The 19,479-nt window shown below is 33.7% G+C and overlaps 1 protein-coding gene across 1 annotated transcript in view; it reads right to left on the bottom strand.

The window, feature by feature from the left end:
* Window positions 1–212: 212 nt before the first annotated feature.
* Window positions 213–19,479, bottom strand: part of RHOJ (ras homolog family member J) — a 140,430-nt gene continuing 121,163 nt past the window's right edge. The window contains exon 5 of the mRNA XM_051977791.1: window positions 213–12,503. Coding sequence (XP_051833751.1) covers window positions 12,354–12,503 — 150 coding nt within the window. The 3' untranslated portion in view covers window positions 213–12,353. The remainder of the gene's footprint in view (window positions 12,504–19,479) is intronic.

The raw sequence follows: 19,479 nt of genomic DNA, 5'->3' as shown, positions 1-19,479 counted from the left end.
AGAACAGGAAATTATTTGAAGTTATTACAAAATTCATGAAATATTTGGCAGTTAATCTATCAACATACCCTCAGTACTTTATAGGCATAATTAAATGTTTCTTAAAGAAATCAAGGACAATGTAAGTTAGCGAAAAAATCTTGATGATCCTGGCTGGGCCTTCCTTATATAATAAAATTGACAATATTAATGAAATATATTCACAGACTTAGTCAATTTACCAAAGGCATATTTTAATGAGCTAAAAAAAAATTAGCAAATCATTTGCATGAACAAAACATCTAGAAAATGAAAGAATGTGGAACAGTTGGAATGAGAAGGAGAAAGGACTTTCTGACTCTGAAGCGCATTATAAAGCAATAATTATCAAAATAATTTTTAAAATTTTTTAAAAAGTAGATCAGTGGAATAGACTAGACATAGAGGAAATCAGAAATAATTGAATTATATGTTTGATTAACTTGAAAATATAGATTACTTAGGAAAGAATTCTCTGTTTAACAAGAATTGCTGGGAAAGTAATATGGCAGAAATTAGGTTGAAATGAAAATATTATCCCATATATTATACTAAATTTAAAATGGATATGCAATCTGAATATTAAAGATTATGCTAAACAAAATTAGAGGATAAAGTGATAATATATCTTTCATAACTATAGCCAGAGAATGAATTCCTATTCAAACAAAGGACAGAGATTATTACAAAAAATAGAATAGATAGTTTCAATTTCATAAAATTGAAAAGCTTTTTCATGAGGGAGGTTTCGCACCTTGAATAAGAAGGGAAAATCAACTGGGAGAAAATTTATTGAAATGTATCTGATAAGGATCTGATTGCTAAATGTATCTAGCTAATGAAAAGAAATATTTAAGACCAAAAGTTGTTTTCTAATATAACTGATGAAGGATATGAACAATTTTTAAAACAAGTATATAAAAGAATATTTAAGTTCACTAACAGTAAGAGAAATGCAAATAAAACTATTCTGTTATTGTTTCCAATTACATTGGAAAAAATAACAAAATATGAGAATAATCAATATTGCAGAGACTGTGGAAAAGATGCACTGATACATTATTGGTGGAGTTTTTGGAAATAATTTCACAATTATTGAACCAATTCTGAAAAGGAATTTAGAATTATGCAAAGATTATAAAATGTCTATATCCAGAGATCCCAGAGATTCCCTCAGTTACTCATAACCCAAAAATGTCAGTAATGATAAGAAAGATCCCATATATTACAAAGTATTTATAGTAGCACTTTTTATGGTAGCAATTAACTGGAACAAAAATAGATGTCCATTCATTGGAGAATGGTTAAATATGAATGTAATGAATTATTACTGTGCTATAAGAAATAATTATGGAGAAGCATTGAATGATTTTATGAACCAAAGAGAAGTAAGATAAGCCAAACCAAGATAACAATAATACAAAATGAAATAAAGCAATGTAAATGGAAAGAACAAAACCAAAACAATTAAAATGTAATGTTACAGAATTATGATAAAACCATCCCAAAGAAGGAATAATTCCCTTTCTTCTTTGCAGACATAGGGTACCATAGAGTAGAACTTTAAATATAATATCAGTTTTTAAAAACTGATTAATTTTACTGAACTTTCCTCCCCCACCTTTATTTATTTTCCTTTTTTTCACTATTAAGGATATTAAGAGATAATTTTCAGATGATGAAATTAAAGCCATCTATAGTCATATGAAAAAATGCTCAAAATCACTACTGATTAGAAAAATGCAAATTAAAACAACTCTGAAGTACCACTCACACCTCTTAGATTGGCTAAGATGACAGGAAAAGGTTATGATAAGTGTTGGGGGTGATGTAGGAAAACTGGGACTCTAATGCATTGTTGGTGGAGTGGTGAGATGATCCAACCATTCTAGAGAGCAATTTGGAGCTATGGCCAAAGAGCTGTAAAATTGTGTATATCCTTTGACCCAGCAGTGCCACTATTGGATCTGTATCTTAAAGAAATCATAAAGGAGAGAAAAGGACCCACATGTGCAAAAATGTTTGTAAACTGCTCTTTTTGTGGTAGCAAAGAATTGGAAAATGGAAAATAGATGCCCATTAGTTATGGCATCTGATTGAATAAATTGTGATTCACGAAGGTAATGGAATATCATTGTTTTATAAAAAAATGATGAACAAGTTGATTTTAGAAAGGACTGGAAAGATTTACATGAACTGATGCTGAGCAAAACAAGCAGAACCAGGAATAAATTTTACATAGTAAGAACAAGATTGTAAGAAGATCAGCTATGAAAAACTTGGTTCTTCTCAGTGATTCTATGATCCAAGGCAATTCCAATAAATTTTGAATAGAAAATGACATTTGTATCCAGAAAAAGAATTATGGAATTTGAATGTAGATCAACACATGCTATGTTTGCATCTTTTTTCTGTTTTTTTGCCTCTTGTGGTTTTTCCATTTTGTTCTGAATTTTCTCTCCCAATATGATCCATAAAGAAATGTGTATTAAAAAGTTAATATATATGTATAATCAGAAAAAGTAAAACAATTAAATGATTAAAAAAAGATGGTTTTCAGTGGGATGGAATGGGAGTGAGATGGGTATGATGAGAAATGCAAAAATAAGAAAATTATATAACAGGGGCAGCTAGTTGGTGCAGTAGATAGAGAATCATCCTGAAGTCAGAAGGACCTGAGTTCAATTCTGACCTCAGACACTTAACACTTCCTAGCTGTATGACCCTGGACAAGTCACTTAACCTCAATTGACACTGTCAAAAAAATATGCATCAAATTTTGTTTAAATAAAAAGGAAAGCAAAAAAAAGGTTCTGTCTTCATAAAGTGTATATTTTACTATGTAAATAGAATATATAAATACAACTATACCCATAATTTGAAAAGAATGTAGCAAATCTTATTGACTATAGGGTTTAGGAAATACTGTACCAAAGGAAAAGATATATAAGCTGAAAGTAAATGTCTTGAAGGAAGGTAGGTATTGACTCTACTCTGAGGTGATAAAGAAGTACATTTGGGCCATAGGGGATGACTTATGCAAAAGACACCAACGAGGGAGATGGAATCCCAATTTTTGAGGGGATAAGTTTGGCCAATTCAACAGCAATGAAGATTTCATGATGGTAGAATTATATACAATAAACCTGGCATGGTAGACTAGGAACAAATGAGGAAGGATTTTAAGTAATAAGCTAAATAGTTTACCAGAGGCAATAGTGAGTCACTGAAATTTCTCTACCAAGTGAGTGACATGGTTAGACTTGAAGGAGCAGAGATTCAGTTTGGGGCGTCAATAATGGATCAGAAATATATAAAATATTATAAGAGCTGACCATTTTGTATGCTAACCCATCTTCCTAAAGCTTTGTTCTTTTATCAAGTACTTATATTCTCTCTCCCCAAACCCCAATTTACTCTTAACATTCCAATGTAATCCCAGTCTGTTTTTGATATGACTGTTCCTTATTCAGCTATAATTTATATGGCAATGATCTTGAACATTTTCATTTTTGTAATTAACTATAGAGATTTCTGGCACAGTGGTTAGAATGCTGGGCTTGGAGTTATAGTCAACTCATCTTTGTGAGTTCAAGTTTTATTTCAGATAATTACTAGTTGTGCGACCCTGGGCTAGTGACTTTACCCCGTTTACTTCGGTTTTCTTACCTATAAAATGAGCTGGAGAGAGAAATGGCAAACCATTCCAGTATTTCTGCCAAGAAAACCTCAAAATGGGTTAACAAAGAGTTGGACACAACTGAAATGACTGAGCAACAAAACAGAAATTTCCCCCGATTTTAAAAACTGCATTGTTTATTCAAAGAAAAAAAGTGCCTTTTGCCCCTCCCCATTCAGGTTTCCCCCTACCCCAGCTGGCAACATTAAATGCTTTTTGACATTTGAAACAATATTTATTTTCTTAAAATATACTATGTACACATATAATAAAGGATATCAAAGAATTGTTAATAGTCATTATATCAAGGAAATAGAAACATAGAATTATGTATTTAAAATAGAATGTTAATCCTGTTAGTTTGAAAATTATTCCTATATAAAATAAAGTGATTGAATATCACATTTTTTTTTTGGTTTTATGTGTATTGCCTCTCTTTAGACCTCAGAAATCTGATCCAACATTGAAAAATATTAGAATCAAAATAAAGAGTCCTAAATTTCTAGCCTATATCTATTGGGGCGTTTTTAACTTATGTCTTTTAACTCACTCCCCTTTGCCCTCTTCAAATTTACACAGAGGATACTATCCTTTGGAATCTATTTGACTCGGTAAAATTTAAAATCCAGTTTCCTTAAAAAAGTAAAATTTTGTTCTCTTTCTAATTTAAAAAATACCAATACTAATGCCATGGTCCTGATTTGTTGTAATTTTTTTTCTATTTTTAATAGACTTTCATTGAAAGCTTTTAAAAAAAAATAATACCTGCATTTCCCTTTGCATCCTTCCCGTCTCTCAGGGAATCATCCCTTATACCAAAGAAACTTATTTAAAGAAAAAAGAGGAAGAAGAGGAAAAAATCAGTCAAAATGATCAATACTTTGAAAAAAATTCACATTGCATACAATATTCTACACCTTTGCAAAGGAGTGGATGAGGTATTTTATTTTTTTCTTTGGGTGTAAACTTGTCCTTTGTAATTTTGCAAGATTAATTTATTATTATTTTATTATGGTTATTCTTTCCATTTAAGATGTTGTAGTTATTGTATTGTAGATATTGTAGATATTGTAGTTAATTTGCATCAGTTCATGTAAGTTCATGTTTTTCTGTTCATGCTTTATCTTGGTCTTCTCTTATCACATATTAATATTCCATAACATTAATGTGTTAAAATAACAATAATTTCGTTATCATCTCTCAATAGGAAACATCTATTTTTATGTCCTGTTCTTTATTACTGGTAAAAATTCTGTAATAAATATTTTGCTGTATATAGAGCCTTTCATTTTGTCACCTATCTCCTAGTGGTACAAATATAATGGAGAAATTTTGGTGTTAAAGACTTTGAACATTTTTGCTACTTTATTTGTATAATTTCAAATTATTCTGAAGAATGGTTATACTAATTACCGGCTCCACCAAAAATGAACATATTTGTATTTTGTGGAATGTTTTAAAATATGAAATTTTGATCACTTTTGGACCAGATCAAGAAGCCAGTAACAAGGTATTTCCTCATTTAAATAAGCAAACCATTTGTTTTTGGACATCCAAATGCTGATTCTAGCATGGTAAATTTTAAATCAAAGTTGCAATATAGAGCTTGATGAAGTTAAATCCTTCTTTGCCACAAGGTTGAATTTAATACATAGCCCTGATCTGTTTGCTAGATGGGAATTTTGGAGGTGAGAATAACTGTGCTAAACTCAGGGATCAGACTTTGGGAATCAAACATTGATGTGCTTAATACAGTAAGAAAATGTTCATTTGAATAGTAGAGCTCACCAGATAAATGAAAAGGCAAGTAAGGGGATTGGGAATAAAGCACACGAAATAGGCATGTTGTGGGGCCTGTGATACAAAACAATTCTATACACCAAATTTGTTGCCTCTCTCCTTTTTACCTTCTGATTTTCAAATGTCCTGAAAAGAAAACAAGCATCAGAAAAGGAAGTAATTGGATGATTACACTGAGAAATCTTGTGAAAGTCCGAAGGCAGACAGATACATTTCCATTTAGATAAATATACGTCTATGAATGCTTATAGGGAAAAAGAAATTGTGGTAAATTTGCCCTATTAAAGCCAACCTTGAGTGAGGGTTCATTTTGGATTTTAAAATGATATTTGATATTTGTACTTCAAACACTTTAGTGTTTGCAAAATGCTTCTCGTATCTGAATATCACAATAGCCCTGGAGGTGATATTATTATTCATTTTTTACATAATGGGAAGATGAGGTCAAGGAGGTTAAGTATCCAGGATCTTACAACTAGTAAGGGTTCAAAGTAGGAGTTAAAATGCAAGTCCTTTGGATTCTAGGATCAAGACTTCTTACATTCTACTATTGTAAATTGCTGAAAATTTTCAAAGAAGTTTGCAATCTTTCCATAGGCAGGGCCTGAACAGTGAGTTCTAAAAGTAGTAGGTATTTAATAAATATTTATTGATTGAAAATAAAAAGCCATCCCATGAGAGAATACTTAGTACTTCTTTAAGGAGCTGTTTTATGTTTTCCGGACCTGTAGCTAACAAAGCATAGGAATTCATGCTGTATGTCACCGTCATATCCTGAGTTACATCCATTAAAAACAAATGGTATCTGGACTAATATAATTAATATTTGGAGAATAAGTATAATACAAACCATTGTGAGAAGGAATAGACCCTTCAAATAATATATGAGACCCACTGTGAATACTCTGCCATATGAATCAGAACAATGGAGACTCTGGTTTTGATGCAGAGATACAAAGATACTGATCACTAATGATCAAGAAAAATTTCTAGAGTCTTTTGGAGTACATGGAAAGAATTATCACCACAGTTTATGAATCCTGAGATAAGTGGCTATGTCTTGCTCTCTAGATGTTCCTTACTCACAAAAAATGAGTTTAATTAGAGGGCAAGATGCTAGCTGAAGAATCTGACTAGCAACTAGTCATACTTAAAAAAAATTATTTGTTGAATGAATGAATAAATTGTCAAGAAACTCTGGAGTTGGAGTTCCTTCAGGAAGATAATGCCTTTAATACAATGTTCAGAATATGCCATGTTGGAGACTAAGTCATTATCTTGTCATCCTAGGATGTAGCCTCTCCTGATCCATGAGGCGAATAAGTTTATTCAGCTTCTTTCACTCACTTTTGTTTGGTTCTCACATTTGAGTTTTATCAAGGTTCTCTATAAGACTGGTAGCAGCTTCATTATTTTGCACCAGATCCCAGTGAAAAGAACTTATTATATGCTGGATAGGAAATATTTATTTTTTGCTTGGTAATTTTTTTCTTTCCTTTTAAATAAACATCAGAGAAACTCAATGGCATCTCTGACCTTTGTTTCTTCCAACTTGGCTTCTATCAAAACAATTCTACTTTCTCTTTATTTGGTGTAATGGTCCATGAGAGGTTTGTTTGGTCATTCACCCATCACTGTTAGATGGGAACTGAGTTTAGCAAGAATCCCAAGGGATAAATAAAATAAAAGAGAGCAGCAGTTTTTTAAATTGGCTGGTTTATGTAGTTAATTTGAGTATCAGCCTAGGGAATATTTTTAAGATGTCCCTGTCCAAGCTTCACTAAGAATGTGTGTATGTAGTGACATTTCCATATCACATATCTGTGTTTTTTTACTGTCTAATCGGGCAGTTGAAAGTAAGGAATCTTCAGCTTGGCTCACAGCTTATGACTTTCTGGGAAAAAAGAACATATGATATTCCAGAAGAGAAGCAGATCATGGGATCATAAATTTAGAAATGTTAAGTGAACATAGTCATCTCCTTCAACTGTCTCATCTTACATATGAGAAAACTGAGATGTAGAAAGCAAATGAACTCACTTGTGCCAGTGAAATCTTGTAGAGGAAATATTGTTGTGTAAAACAAGCTACTTCTTGACAACCTGATGCTAAAGTAAATAAACATTTTGCCGGTGCATTCAATTGTCCCGATGCTCAATTGTCCCAATACATTAAAAAGTCACCACTCAGGTTGACCAAAAGAATGCCAAATTTTTAAATTTCTTCCCCCAAGTAAGTAATGTACTTGTTGTGGAAAAATGGCTTAAAGGCTGTATCAATAGAGTACAAACTGGAAATGCTCCGATTAGATGCCTAATAATCGACTACATAATTTTAGTAATGGAGAGGATATCTACATTTATTAAATTATAGGTCTTAAAGTAAATACTCTCCTCTGAAGGGAAAATCTGGCTGGTTAAATACGTCTTTGATGTAAAGAACTTGTTGGGTAGGTAAAATTCTGAAAATAATAAGAAGGTCTGGGTTTGTATTTTGTCTCAGTCTCTTTCTGTCTGTGTGAATCTGAGCAAGTTTTTTTAAAATCTCTCTGGATCTCAATTTCCTCATCTGTAAAATGAAGGGGTTGGCCTCTAATATCCCTTGAAGCTTTAAGTTTATGATTTTTTTTCCAAGCTTCAATAAAAAAAAACCTTTCTGTTCTGAGAGAATTTTTTTCTCCTTTCAAAAGAGAACCATTGAGACACTGAGTGACTAAGGACCTATGGCAGTTTGACAAAATGTTGATCCTTAGACCCAGTGCTCAGCCATTCCACTTTCTCTAATAATACTACCTCATATCCCATATAAGCAATTTCCTAGGCAGTTACTTCCCTTGATCTTTGCTCAGCACATGAAAGATTGGTTGAGAAAACTGTGACTAAAAATAAAACTAAATGGCTCTTGCTTGAACATTAACTCTATCTTGAGTCACCATCAAATTCAAAATCATATAGTACAGATTTGCCAGAGTAGAACTCGATTAAAAGAAAAAAAAGGCTTAGTTTTGACTTAACTGCCTCTTTGAGAAAACAAAAAGAAGAAACTAGTTATCCATTAAAATTTTGTGGTAATTTACAGCAGTGAAATTTTAAAACTGGAATGCTAGAGTATACTTATATTCTAGTTATTCACAAGTGAGCAAGAACTGCTTTGGCAGATTTCCCAAAGAAATTTCCCCCAATTAAGACTGGACAATCAACTATAGATGGAAATACCACTAACCATAGTCCATGCTTTCACGGTGAATCTTGTTAGTATTTAAAAGGCATGTCTAATTATTACTCCTCCTGGAGATTTCACACCTTGATATACAATTTTTCATAAGGTTTGCCCAAATCAGACAATTTAAAAAGAAAAGATATTCATGCAAATAGATTTCCTCCCAAAACATTCAAAAGCAACCATTCTCAGATTGACCAAACTTTGACATCTATATCTAGGGAAGCTTTTAAATTATTCAGTTATCCATCTATTCATTCATTCAACTGATTTTATAACTGTGAATTTGAGCTATATATTAATTTGCCATTACTTTGGGAGTCACTAATTAGTGCTCCCGCCACTAATTAGCTGCATGAACTTGACAAAGTCATGTAACCTCTCTAAGTCTCAGTTTCCTCATTCATAGAATGAGATAGTTAGAGATGGTCTTTGTGCATATATGTGTAAAGAAACACAATGAACCTGGTTCTGCCATTAATTAGGGAACAAGTGATTGATGTTGAGGTGGAGGGATTAGTTCACATAAGCATTTTCAATTCAACTTTAATTGAATTGAAAATTGATTTGAAGTCTGGGAGGCAAGATTATATAGGACTTTTCATTCCTTCTTTGGATTTAACAAGAAGCAGTGTGGTTTGGAAGAATTTAGAATGAGCAGATCTTGTTTTAAATTCTGGTTCTTCTACTTACATCCCCTAAGATCTTGAACCTTCCCCTTCCTGGTCTCATTTTCCTCTGTAAAATCAGAGAGATTAGTCTTCTAGAACAGGTGAACTCTGATGAACCTTCCAGCTTCAAATCCTAAGACTGACTAGTTACTTCTTTTTTAAAACACTAAATTCATTTCCAGGATTTGAAAGAATAAAGGAAGACACATTTATACAATAAGAAAATTAATCCCCATTGCCCGGGTATGTATGCGGATGCAAACCTAGAGAGAGAAGAATAAATCCTGAAAAAATTTTTCAGTGTAGCTACTGAATGTCACTCCATTTAAAAGATCACACCAGCAAATGCTAATTAGACACTATTTAGCAAGAAGCTAGTGTGCAATATCATAGCAAAACTCTGCCAATGATATCTCATTTGTAACCCTGCTAAATAATCATTACTGCACAAACAAGATAAAATTGGTCTCTATAGAGTCATATTTTATAACCTATGGATTTCTAGTTGCAAAAGCTTAAAGTACTCTGTTCCCTCTCACTATCAATATTCCACTTTCAGATTTCCTATTTTTGTATAATAGAGGCATATGTTAGAGAAGGGATCAGGTAAGAAAACATGGTTTAAAAATGAAAGAAAAGAGGGATGGAAGAGGAAAAGAACAAGACAATATTAGATACTTCCTATATATCCAGGCAGTAATATGAAAGATAGATCAGCTTTGTAGGAAAATTCCCAAGTAACAAATGATCCTATCCTCTGCAATTTGTTTCTTTACTTCTCATGTGACTTTATTCCAAGTCTGCATCTCTCTTCCTGTAGCTACCTCATAGACAGTTCTTCTCTAATACCATTTGGGCCTGGCAGTATTCAGAAGTATAAATATTTTCATTCTTTGTCTGAGAATAGACCTTTAAGAAAAAGTAAGAGATAAATAAAATAAAGATATTCCTTAGGTGTTTCCGGGGTATTTATAAAATGGATTAATAAGTTCTTATTGTTTCTAATTAAGAGTATAGCAGTAACTTTCTCTATTGTGGAGGAAAATAAAGATTGGTGCCAGAGAGAATCTTAGAGAAAAGGTTAAGACTGAATATGGAACCAACTCATCTCCTGAAAAGTTATCTGTGATGATAAGTATAGAGAGAAGGGAGAATCAGCAATAGGAAAAAATGCATCTCACCCTAAGAAAGCCCTACTGAGGAAAGCTACTCACATAGAATACGATGTATTCTGCAACAACCAGGAGAAGCTATTGCAAGTTAGACAATTAATAGAAAGTGATAAAATCCTTTCAGTCAAACATGGCTGATCTCTAGAGATTTTCTGAGCCTTGCTTGCTGTTTAGTAGTCCTAGGAAAGGACTTCCACATAGGCAGAGCAGATAGATAACTCTGTGTCATAACTCTGGATGGCTGGGAATGTCCCGCTGATCCAACAAATAACTCTTATATGTGCCAGTGGATGTTTGAAATTCTGCTGTGGAAGCTTTTTCACTCTGTAGCTTCAGGATGTATCTGCCTAACAGAAACATAACTAGTAATTCTGATGTTTGGGGCAGGCAGCATGAAACTATACCCTTAAATCATCTTTGCAATATAAAAAAGGAAATAATTAAGATAAATCAGTTTGAGTGAGAAAGGAACCATGTTTACAACAGTTCCCAGATGAGTGTTATTTATCTAGTGGCTCTTTATTCTAAATAATTTTTCTAGAGAACTAGCTGTTAGATTCATTTTTTTCTTAAGAAGTAATTTTTTTGCATCATCTAAATTTGGGGTAAAGTCATGGTTGTTCTGTCCTATTTAGGGCTCTGTAGCCTATTATAGTACAATAATCCAGGAAGAATAGGCAATATCTTGACAGGGTTTTGTGTAGTTAATTAAAATCTTGGTGAATTTAATTGCATTAAATCAGACCTTTCCAATTCAGGGTGAAGATTTTCAAATTCTTTGGAAGTAGGTTTTGACAAGTGCAAGGATGAAGAGGTGCCACTGTAGGCAAAAAGGGAGAATGAAAATTGAGAAGACTAATTTTGCCCACTTTTAGATATTTCCTGGAACTGTCCCGTTTCTCCAAATTGGGTGTGAAACAGAGATCTCTTTGATCCATGAATCACTTCAGGCAAAACTCTAAGCTTCTCTGAGCTTCATTTTCCTCCTCTGTAAGATGAAGAAATTGTATTAGGTCATCTCCAGGAACTCTCCTGGCTTTAAAATCCCATCATTAAATAAGTTGACAGTCAACCCATAAGACCCCAGTATATCTTGATTTTTACATAAGCACTTTTGGCAAAAATAAGGACACATTTTTTTTTTAGTTGAAGTCTGTAAAAATTCCCATAGCTTTCTTTCTTGGTTAGAAACATGACTCTATCAATGTATAGATAATTTGATAGTCTTAAAGTTTTCTTTGGCTTCATATATTCAGAAGTGAGATTGGAGGTAAATGTTGATTCTGAAGTCTTTGGTGTGAACACTGAAATATAAAATGTTAGTGAACAGACACAGCATAGGCTAAGTAGTGGGATAAATCAGGATAGAATAAGTTTCTTGAAACATTGCATATCTGTTAGATAAATGTGGATAGAACGGTAGTTCAAGGAAAAAATTATTGATTACTTTGTATTGGATTTGTGTATATTGGTAACGACATATATTAAAGCTGCCAAACTGTAACTGAATTTGTCTCTAAGGTTTGATTGCTTTTGATTTTGTTTTCAACATCAGCAACAGCTGTTCTGACTAATATTGGCTCAGTGTATTTTTTTTTAAGAGTATGGGACTTGAGGAAGAAAAGAATATTTGGCTTGACAAATGTGAAGTCTCACAGATTGGAGGAAGATCTTGGTTTGAAGTGAATTCCTCCTCTGGTCATGTACTTCCTCCAGGGGGCCTCCCATGGGAGTCCCCAGGATGGACTGGCATCCTCACTCCTGTGCACTCTTGGAACAGTATCTCAAATAATCTCATGCAATGGTGCAGCAGCTGTGGCAACATCTAGAACAATGCTGTTTCTTCTTTTTGGGATGAAAAATGGCGAGTATTGCTTCATCAAAGACTGTTTTAAGGCCTTTTTGTGTCAGAGCTGAGCATTCCAAGTAGCACTGTGCTCCAATCTGAAACATAAAAGAGAAAAAAACCACACATAACATCCTATAAAAGGTCCATTTATGGATAGGATTAGCTTTGGTGACTACTGCCTTTGGATACTATCCTTTTGCTGTTTGTTCCAGCTATTGCTTCACACAGGGATAAATTTGCTTGAATTTTGCTCTTTGGAATTTTGAAGACAATTTTTAAAGTAAAAAATTACCTCTTTTGTTTATTACTTTCTTGACCCCAAGCATTATGGGAACTGGATAGTCCATGGACATGTTTTCTACATCTTATTTTAAATATATTGATACCAAATGAGTAATAATAGATATAAAACTAGTGAGGGATGACATCATATAATATGATAATGATACAAATAATAATCACAATAGATAATATGTAGTCTATATACATGTATATACACACACACACATACATAAAACCAATATTGTAGAACACAGAACATTGCACCCATTGTGGTTATTGTTCACTTATGTCTAACTTTTTACCCTGTGGATCCTATTGACAAAGATCTTGGGGTAGTTTGTCATTTTCTCCTTATTAGCTGTGTGACCCTGACAAGTCACCTAATTGCCTTGCAATAAAAACAAACAAACCACAAAAAACCCCAGAACAACAACAAAAAAGAAATTAATAAAATTCTTCTAGTCAAACATGGCTGATCTTTAGAGACTTTCTGAGCCTTGATATTTAGCAGTCTTGGGAATGGATTCCTACATGGGAGGTTAAGTGGCTTGACGAGGCTCACAAAACTAAGTTTCTGAAGTTGGATTTGACCTTGGGTCTTCCTAATTCCAGGCCCAGCTCTCTATTCATTGAACCATCTAGCTACCTCTAATATAGCATTAAAGAGATCTAAAGTAGGTGAGGTTCGAGTGGCAAAGTCATTACAAATTGGGGGGGGGATTTATGAAGACTTCATGTAAGGAACTGACATTATAGTTGCTTTTTAAAGGGTAGGTAATATTCAACACATGAAGAGAAGGGAAGCCATTAGAGATCTAGGGAATAAAGTGAAAGCTTAGGAGAAGGACAATACAAAAATGTTTTTCTGAGGGACAAAGTTTAGTTTGATTGGAACATAGAGTGCATGGAGGAACATTATAATAAGGAATTAGAAGGTAGGGTAGTACCAGATTGTGCAAGGTCTTGAATATCAGAAATTTTGACTTTACTCCTAAGGTATAAGGGAGGCACAATTTCTGACCATAGTAATGATATGACCAGTTCTATGTAAAAAGATGAATTTAGCAAATATATGAATATTGGATTATAGAAGGAGAGTGAAGGTGGGAACATCTACTGGAAACTATTGCAACAATATAAGCAAATACAAATGAGATACTAGGATAATAGTAGCAGGAACAGAAAGGTGTAGGTAAAAGGCATAAATAAATATAGATAAGAGGTACAGAAAGGAGACAGCTAGGTGACTCAGTAAGTAGAGTGCTGACCCTGGATCAATTCGGGCTTCATTCTGAGTGATCTTGGGCAAGACACTTAACTCTATTTGTCTTAATCCAATGGAGAAGGAAATGGCAAATCACTGCAATATCTTTGCCAAGAAAAACCCATGGACATTATGACCTATGGAGTTATGAAGAATTGGACACAACTGAATATAGTGAACAACAAACAATAACAACATAGATAGGAGAGATGTGAAATAAAATTAATAGGCTTTGGCAACAGATTGGATATGCAAAGAAATGGAGAGGAGGGAAAGTGCCAATAAAGGCACCACAGTTTTGAACAGAGATCAGTAAATGGTGATACTACTAACAGAAATAGTACAGTTAGAAAGAGACAGAAAGAAAGAAAGGTATAAGGGAAAAGATAAGAAGTTAATTTTGAGATGTGTTAAGTTTAAGGGACTGATAGGAGGGCTGCCGTGTACATGGAGATGTTCCTCTGGGTCTCAGAGAAGAGTTAAAAGGTGATATCTACAATGGTAATAATGATAGTTATCTACAAAGTTGCTGTAGCTATGGGAATAATGAGATGGTTAACAGAGAAATTTGGATATAAAATTGGGATGAAGAAATGTGTAAGTGCCTCCTATGTGCCATGTATCATGCCAGGTACTGGGGATAAAAAAATAAAAGGGTAACAGTTCTTGCCCTGGAAAGCTGATATTTCAATAGGCAATACAGAATGCCAAAATTAGAGCTTTGGGGAATAATCTCATTAAGTGACAGGGAACATAGTATTGATAAAATTTTCTGTATCCTTTATAAAAGGTACCCTACAAATCTAAATCCCAGATTTAGAATCTGGGAAAAATATTGTTTCATGGTAGAAAAATACCAAAGGAAAGGATGTTAGATGTTAAAGGTTAGAGCTATTTTAAAAATGACTTATTTTCCCCCCACCATGCTCTTTGCAAGGGCACATAGCTACTTTGTAATTAAAGAACACAGTTGGATACAAGAGAGTGAGATAAAAGGCAGAGACATAAATTCCCTAATTATGTCATAAAATATGTTATCCATTTGTTTTTGGATTTTGCCCAAGTTTATTTTGTTTGATTTTTATCAACTCTTGAAAGCATGATAATCTAATTAACATTTCAGTCTAATAACTATTTGCCATTTAGTCACTCCTAACAGTCATCTTGGAAAATACCCAAAGAAATTTCTAATTATTTTATAGTTAGTGTTTATAACTAGTTATAATTTATTCTATCAGTGATTAAGAACCTTCAGGTTGCTGTGATTTCAGAAATTATATGTAGTGAACAAAGTCATCTGAAGACTGAGAAATTTATCATTTAGGGAGTTTGGTGGTGTTAAGTCAAATTAATAAGTATTTATTAATCTTCTTCTATAGATCAAATGCTGTGGATACAAAGAAAAGTAAACAATGGGCCCCACCATCAGTCTAATGGGGGAGACAACATGCCAATAGCTATATATAAACAAGATATAGATAGGATAAGTTGGAGATGATCTCAGAGGGATTATAGAGGACAAAGAAAGTCTTCTTTCAAAAAGTAGGTATTTAATTGAGGTTTGTAAGGAAGTCAGGGAAGCCAGGAGAATGAAGATGGGTCCGGAGTCTAGCTTGTGAAAATGTCTAGAATTAGAAGATGGAGCATCTTATGAGATAAGTAGCAAGGAGGTTTGCCATTGCATCATCTAATATGTGGAGAAGAGTAAGGTATAAGAAAGCTGGAAAGCTACCTGGTCAGGTCTTGAAGGGGCTTTAAAAAACCAGAGAGATATTTTTATATTTAATTCTGGAAATGAGAAGAAACCACCAAAGTTTACTGAATGGCAGTAAGGGAGTGAAAATGTACTTTAGAAAGATCAATTTGACACCTTAATGGAGGATGGACTAGAGTGAGGAGAGACTTCAGGTAGGGAGATTACCCAACTATTGAAAAAATCCAAGCTTGACAACACTCATTCAGTTTCTATTCTAGATAGTGACTTGCTATATCTTGCCTTAATACAGTCTGGGAAAAGCCTGGGATTTCTTCCAGTTCAGTTGGAAATGAAAGTGTATTCAGGTATAATATAGTGTATTGTATAGAAAAATGAGGGTAAAATCCTTTGGAGTGGAAACACCTTTTAGATTAAGGGTTCTTTCATGCCCAAAGAAATATGAAATTATGAATATCCGTTGATCCAGCAGTGCCACTACTGGGTTTGTGTCCCCAAAAGATCATAAAAGAGGGAAAAGCAAAAATGTTTGTAGCAGCTCTTTTTTGTGGTAGTAAAGAATTGGAAAATGAATAGATACCCATCAGTTGGAGAATGGCTAAATGAAAGTAATGAAATATTATTGTAACATAAAAAATGATGAAAAAGCATATTTTAGAAAGACCTGGAAAGATTTAAATGAACTGATGCTGAGGGAAACAAATATAACCAGGAAAACATTGTATGTGCGATGATTAACTATGATAGACATGGTTCTCAGAGTTTTAGTGATCCAAGGTAATTCCTATAAACTTTGGATGGAAAACATCAGCCACATCCAGAGAGAAAACTATGGAGACTAAATATAAATGAACACATTCTGTGTTCACTTGTGGTTTTCCCCTTTTGTTGTGATTTTTCTCTCCCAACATGATTCATAAGGAAATATGTTTTAAAAAATGAATGTACATGTATAAACAAAAAATGTTGTTTTTATGCAACTAGGGAAAAGAAAAAAGAAAAAAAAATTCCACTAGAAAAAAAAGAGAGAATCTTAATCTTTTCGAGTATGGATCCTTTTGGTAGACTAGTGAAGCCTTTGGATCTTTTTTTTTTTAGAGTTATGAATAAAAAAATACATAGGATTACAAAGGAAACCAATTATGTTAAAATAAACATCAAAAATACAAAAGTACAATAAGTACAAAAATGTTTTTTAAAAATTTAATTTCAAAGACTTTGAGTTAAAAAATTGATGCTAGATGGAAATATTAATGGATTCTTTGGACCATTTATGTAAGAGGATGGCCATCAGAAATAGTAGATCTTTGTTCTAGTTTATACAATTGGGACAAGATTTAAGTCTCCTTCTTAGATGATCTATTATTAAAAAAAGAATAAAGAATATCAGTCCTATTTACACTCAAGGATTAAAAGAAAACTTGCCAACAGTTAAAGGATTGTAGATTTGGAAGAGGACTCAGAGGTTAGTTGGTCCAACCTTCCCATTGTATACATGAGGAGACCCTGAAGAATTCTGAGAAATGGAATTTGAGCCTCAGTCCCCTGCCTCCAAAGCCAGAACACATTCTTTTTTTCCCCTGAGGCAATTGGGATTAAGTGACTTGCCCAGGGTCACACAACTAGGAAGTGTTAAATGTCTAAACTAGATTTGAACTCAGGTCCTCCTGTCTTCAGGGCTGGTGCTTTATCCACCGTGCCATCTAGCTGCCCCATTGAACATATTCTATTAAACTTCAAAGTTTTTCATGAGAAGACTTCACTCTACTTTTAGTTCTACTGGCCCTTTGTATAATCTTTGTAAGTCACTTTATTTTTCTATTTTTTTGTTTTCCTTATCTATAATATGAGGTGGTTGTATTTAAAGTCAATTACGCTTACTATGGACTATGGATTACTTCTCATTGAGGTACTTCTAATTGAGGTACTACCTCTAATTGAGAGATTATCTCTCAATCCATGATTCTTTAAATGAGTTCTCCTGAGAATAAATGGTCCCACTGCGAAGATGCCAACAGAGGATGAGGATGAGAATGAGTTGATGAAGGAAATATGATAGCAATTGAAACTGGCAAAAGGTAGAAAAAGACTGTTGTTCATCCTTGGTCATCAAACAGGATCAATAACATCAGGAAGGTGATGTCTTGACTTGTGAGTTGAATTTAAGTAAGGCAGAGCTGCACAAAGACATCCGCTTCACTCTCTGCTGTAGAGTAATTAGGAATCTGATGGCAAGACATAGGTCAAGATGACTGGTGATGGCCCAGGATGTAGTGGAGATCTTGGTGTTTTTGAACTAAGGTCTTCCTTGGGTTTCAGTTTGAATACTCATTCATTAGTTAAAGGGTAGATAAGAACTGGAGTAAAAGATGGCCTAGTTTACCTTCACAAAAGAATCAATCAATGAGGGAGAGACTCTCAGAGTTTCTGGACATAATAGCCATAAACACAATTCCCATGAAATCTTGTGGGAAGGGAAATGCCACCAAAGGAATGACAGGAGGGAAGAACCATAAAAGTCTAAATGTGTTGAATTCAAATCTCCTCCCCCAAAGTTGGTTTTAGCCAAAAGAATGAGTATCAACTGCAAATGAGAATCCTGAAGAATGAAAATGGAAATGAGTTAACAATTTTGAAAAAAAAATTGGAAAAAAAGAGGAAAACATAAAGAAGGCAAAGAACTGCACTTTGTCTATTATACCCCATGTGCATTATAAGAGAAGAAGAGAGAAGAAGGAAAAATCAAAATAAGTAAAGCTACGAGGACAAGAAAGCAGAGGAAAATTCCTTTGAAGGAAAAAAAAGTCTTGTGGTAAGGAATCATTTGTAAAGGACAAAGATAGGTTCTCTGTAAGAGATTATGTGTGAGGGACTCCTTAAATTGGGAGGAATATAAGTGTTATACTTGTGATAAATTCTGGGGAGTAAGATGACATGTTGTCTACCAGCAGAAAATATGAATTGATTTGGAGCCTATATTGTGGGAAAAAAGAACTACTATCTGTTGGGACAATTCCTGGTTTTTCCCTAGAGTTTGCCAAGGCAAATGATGAATGGTGAAATGATGAATGATGAAAAATGAATGAAAAACATTTTTAAGTATTTACTATGCATCAGGCACTACATTAAGTTATGAGTATGAGTATATTTTTTAAAAAAGAAATAGTCTCTGCCCACAAAGAATTTATATTCTGATAAGAAGAGACCATACATATAGAGGAGGGTGTTTTGCTCTGGAGTAGTAGAGAGGACAGGCAGAAATGGTGCATGTAGAGTCAAATGAATTGGCCAGGTTTAATGACTGGATGAGATGCAATATGATCTGGTGGATAGGATCAGCTAGTAAATATAGCGAGCTATTTTGCATGTACTCATCACCAACTAACTAGATTGGGCTGTAGGGTAAGAGCTAATGAATATATTAACAATTTCAATAAAAGTAATAGATGGATTTGAGGCTTAGACAAGTGAAAATAAATTTGAAGTAGAATTCTGGGGGAAAGAACAGAGAATTTTTCATTGAGAGACAAAGAAAGATTATAACATTTATTATTTTTGAAGCTATAGATATGGCTCAACAAGTTATATGAGGGAGAGAGAGCAAAGGAGAAAAAATAGGGTCAAGGACAGAACATAGGAGATTTTCTGAATGTAGAGGATAGGGAAACCAGCCATTAAGAAAACAATGAAGGGATATCTGGAGAACTAGGATAGTCTGTAGGAAGCCAACACAAGAGAAAGTGTCACTAAAGATAAAACAAGACCATTGGATTTGATGCTAGTGATTCCTAGAGAACATTTTCAATAGAAT

The sequence above is a fragment of the Antechinus flavipes genome, chromosome 2 (genome assembly GCF_016432865.1).
Source record: "Antechinus flavipes isolate AdamAnt ecotype Samford, QLD, Australia chromosome 2, AdamAnt_v2, whole genome shotgun sequence".
Lineage (NCBI taxonomy): Eukaryota > Metazoa > Chordata > Mammalia > Dasyuromorphia > Dasyuridae > Antechinus > Antechinus flavipes.
Note: the sequence above shows the minus strand (reverse complement) of the source record. Positions and strands in the feature narration are given on the sequence as shown.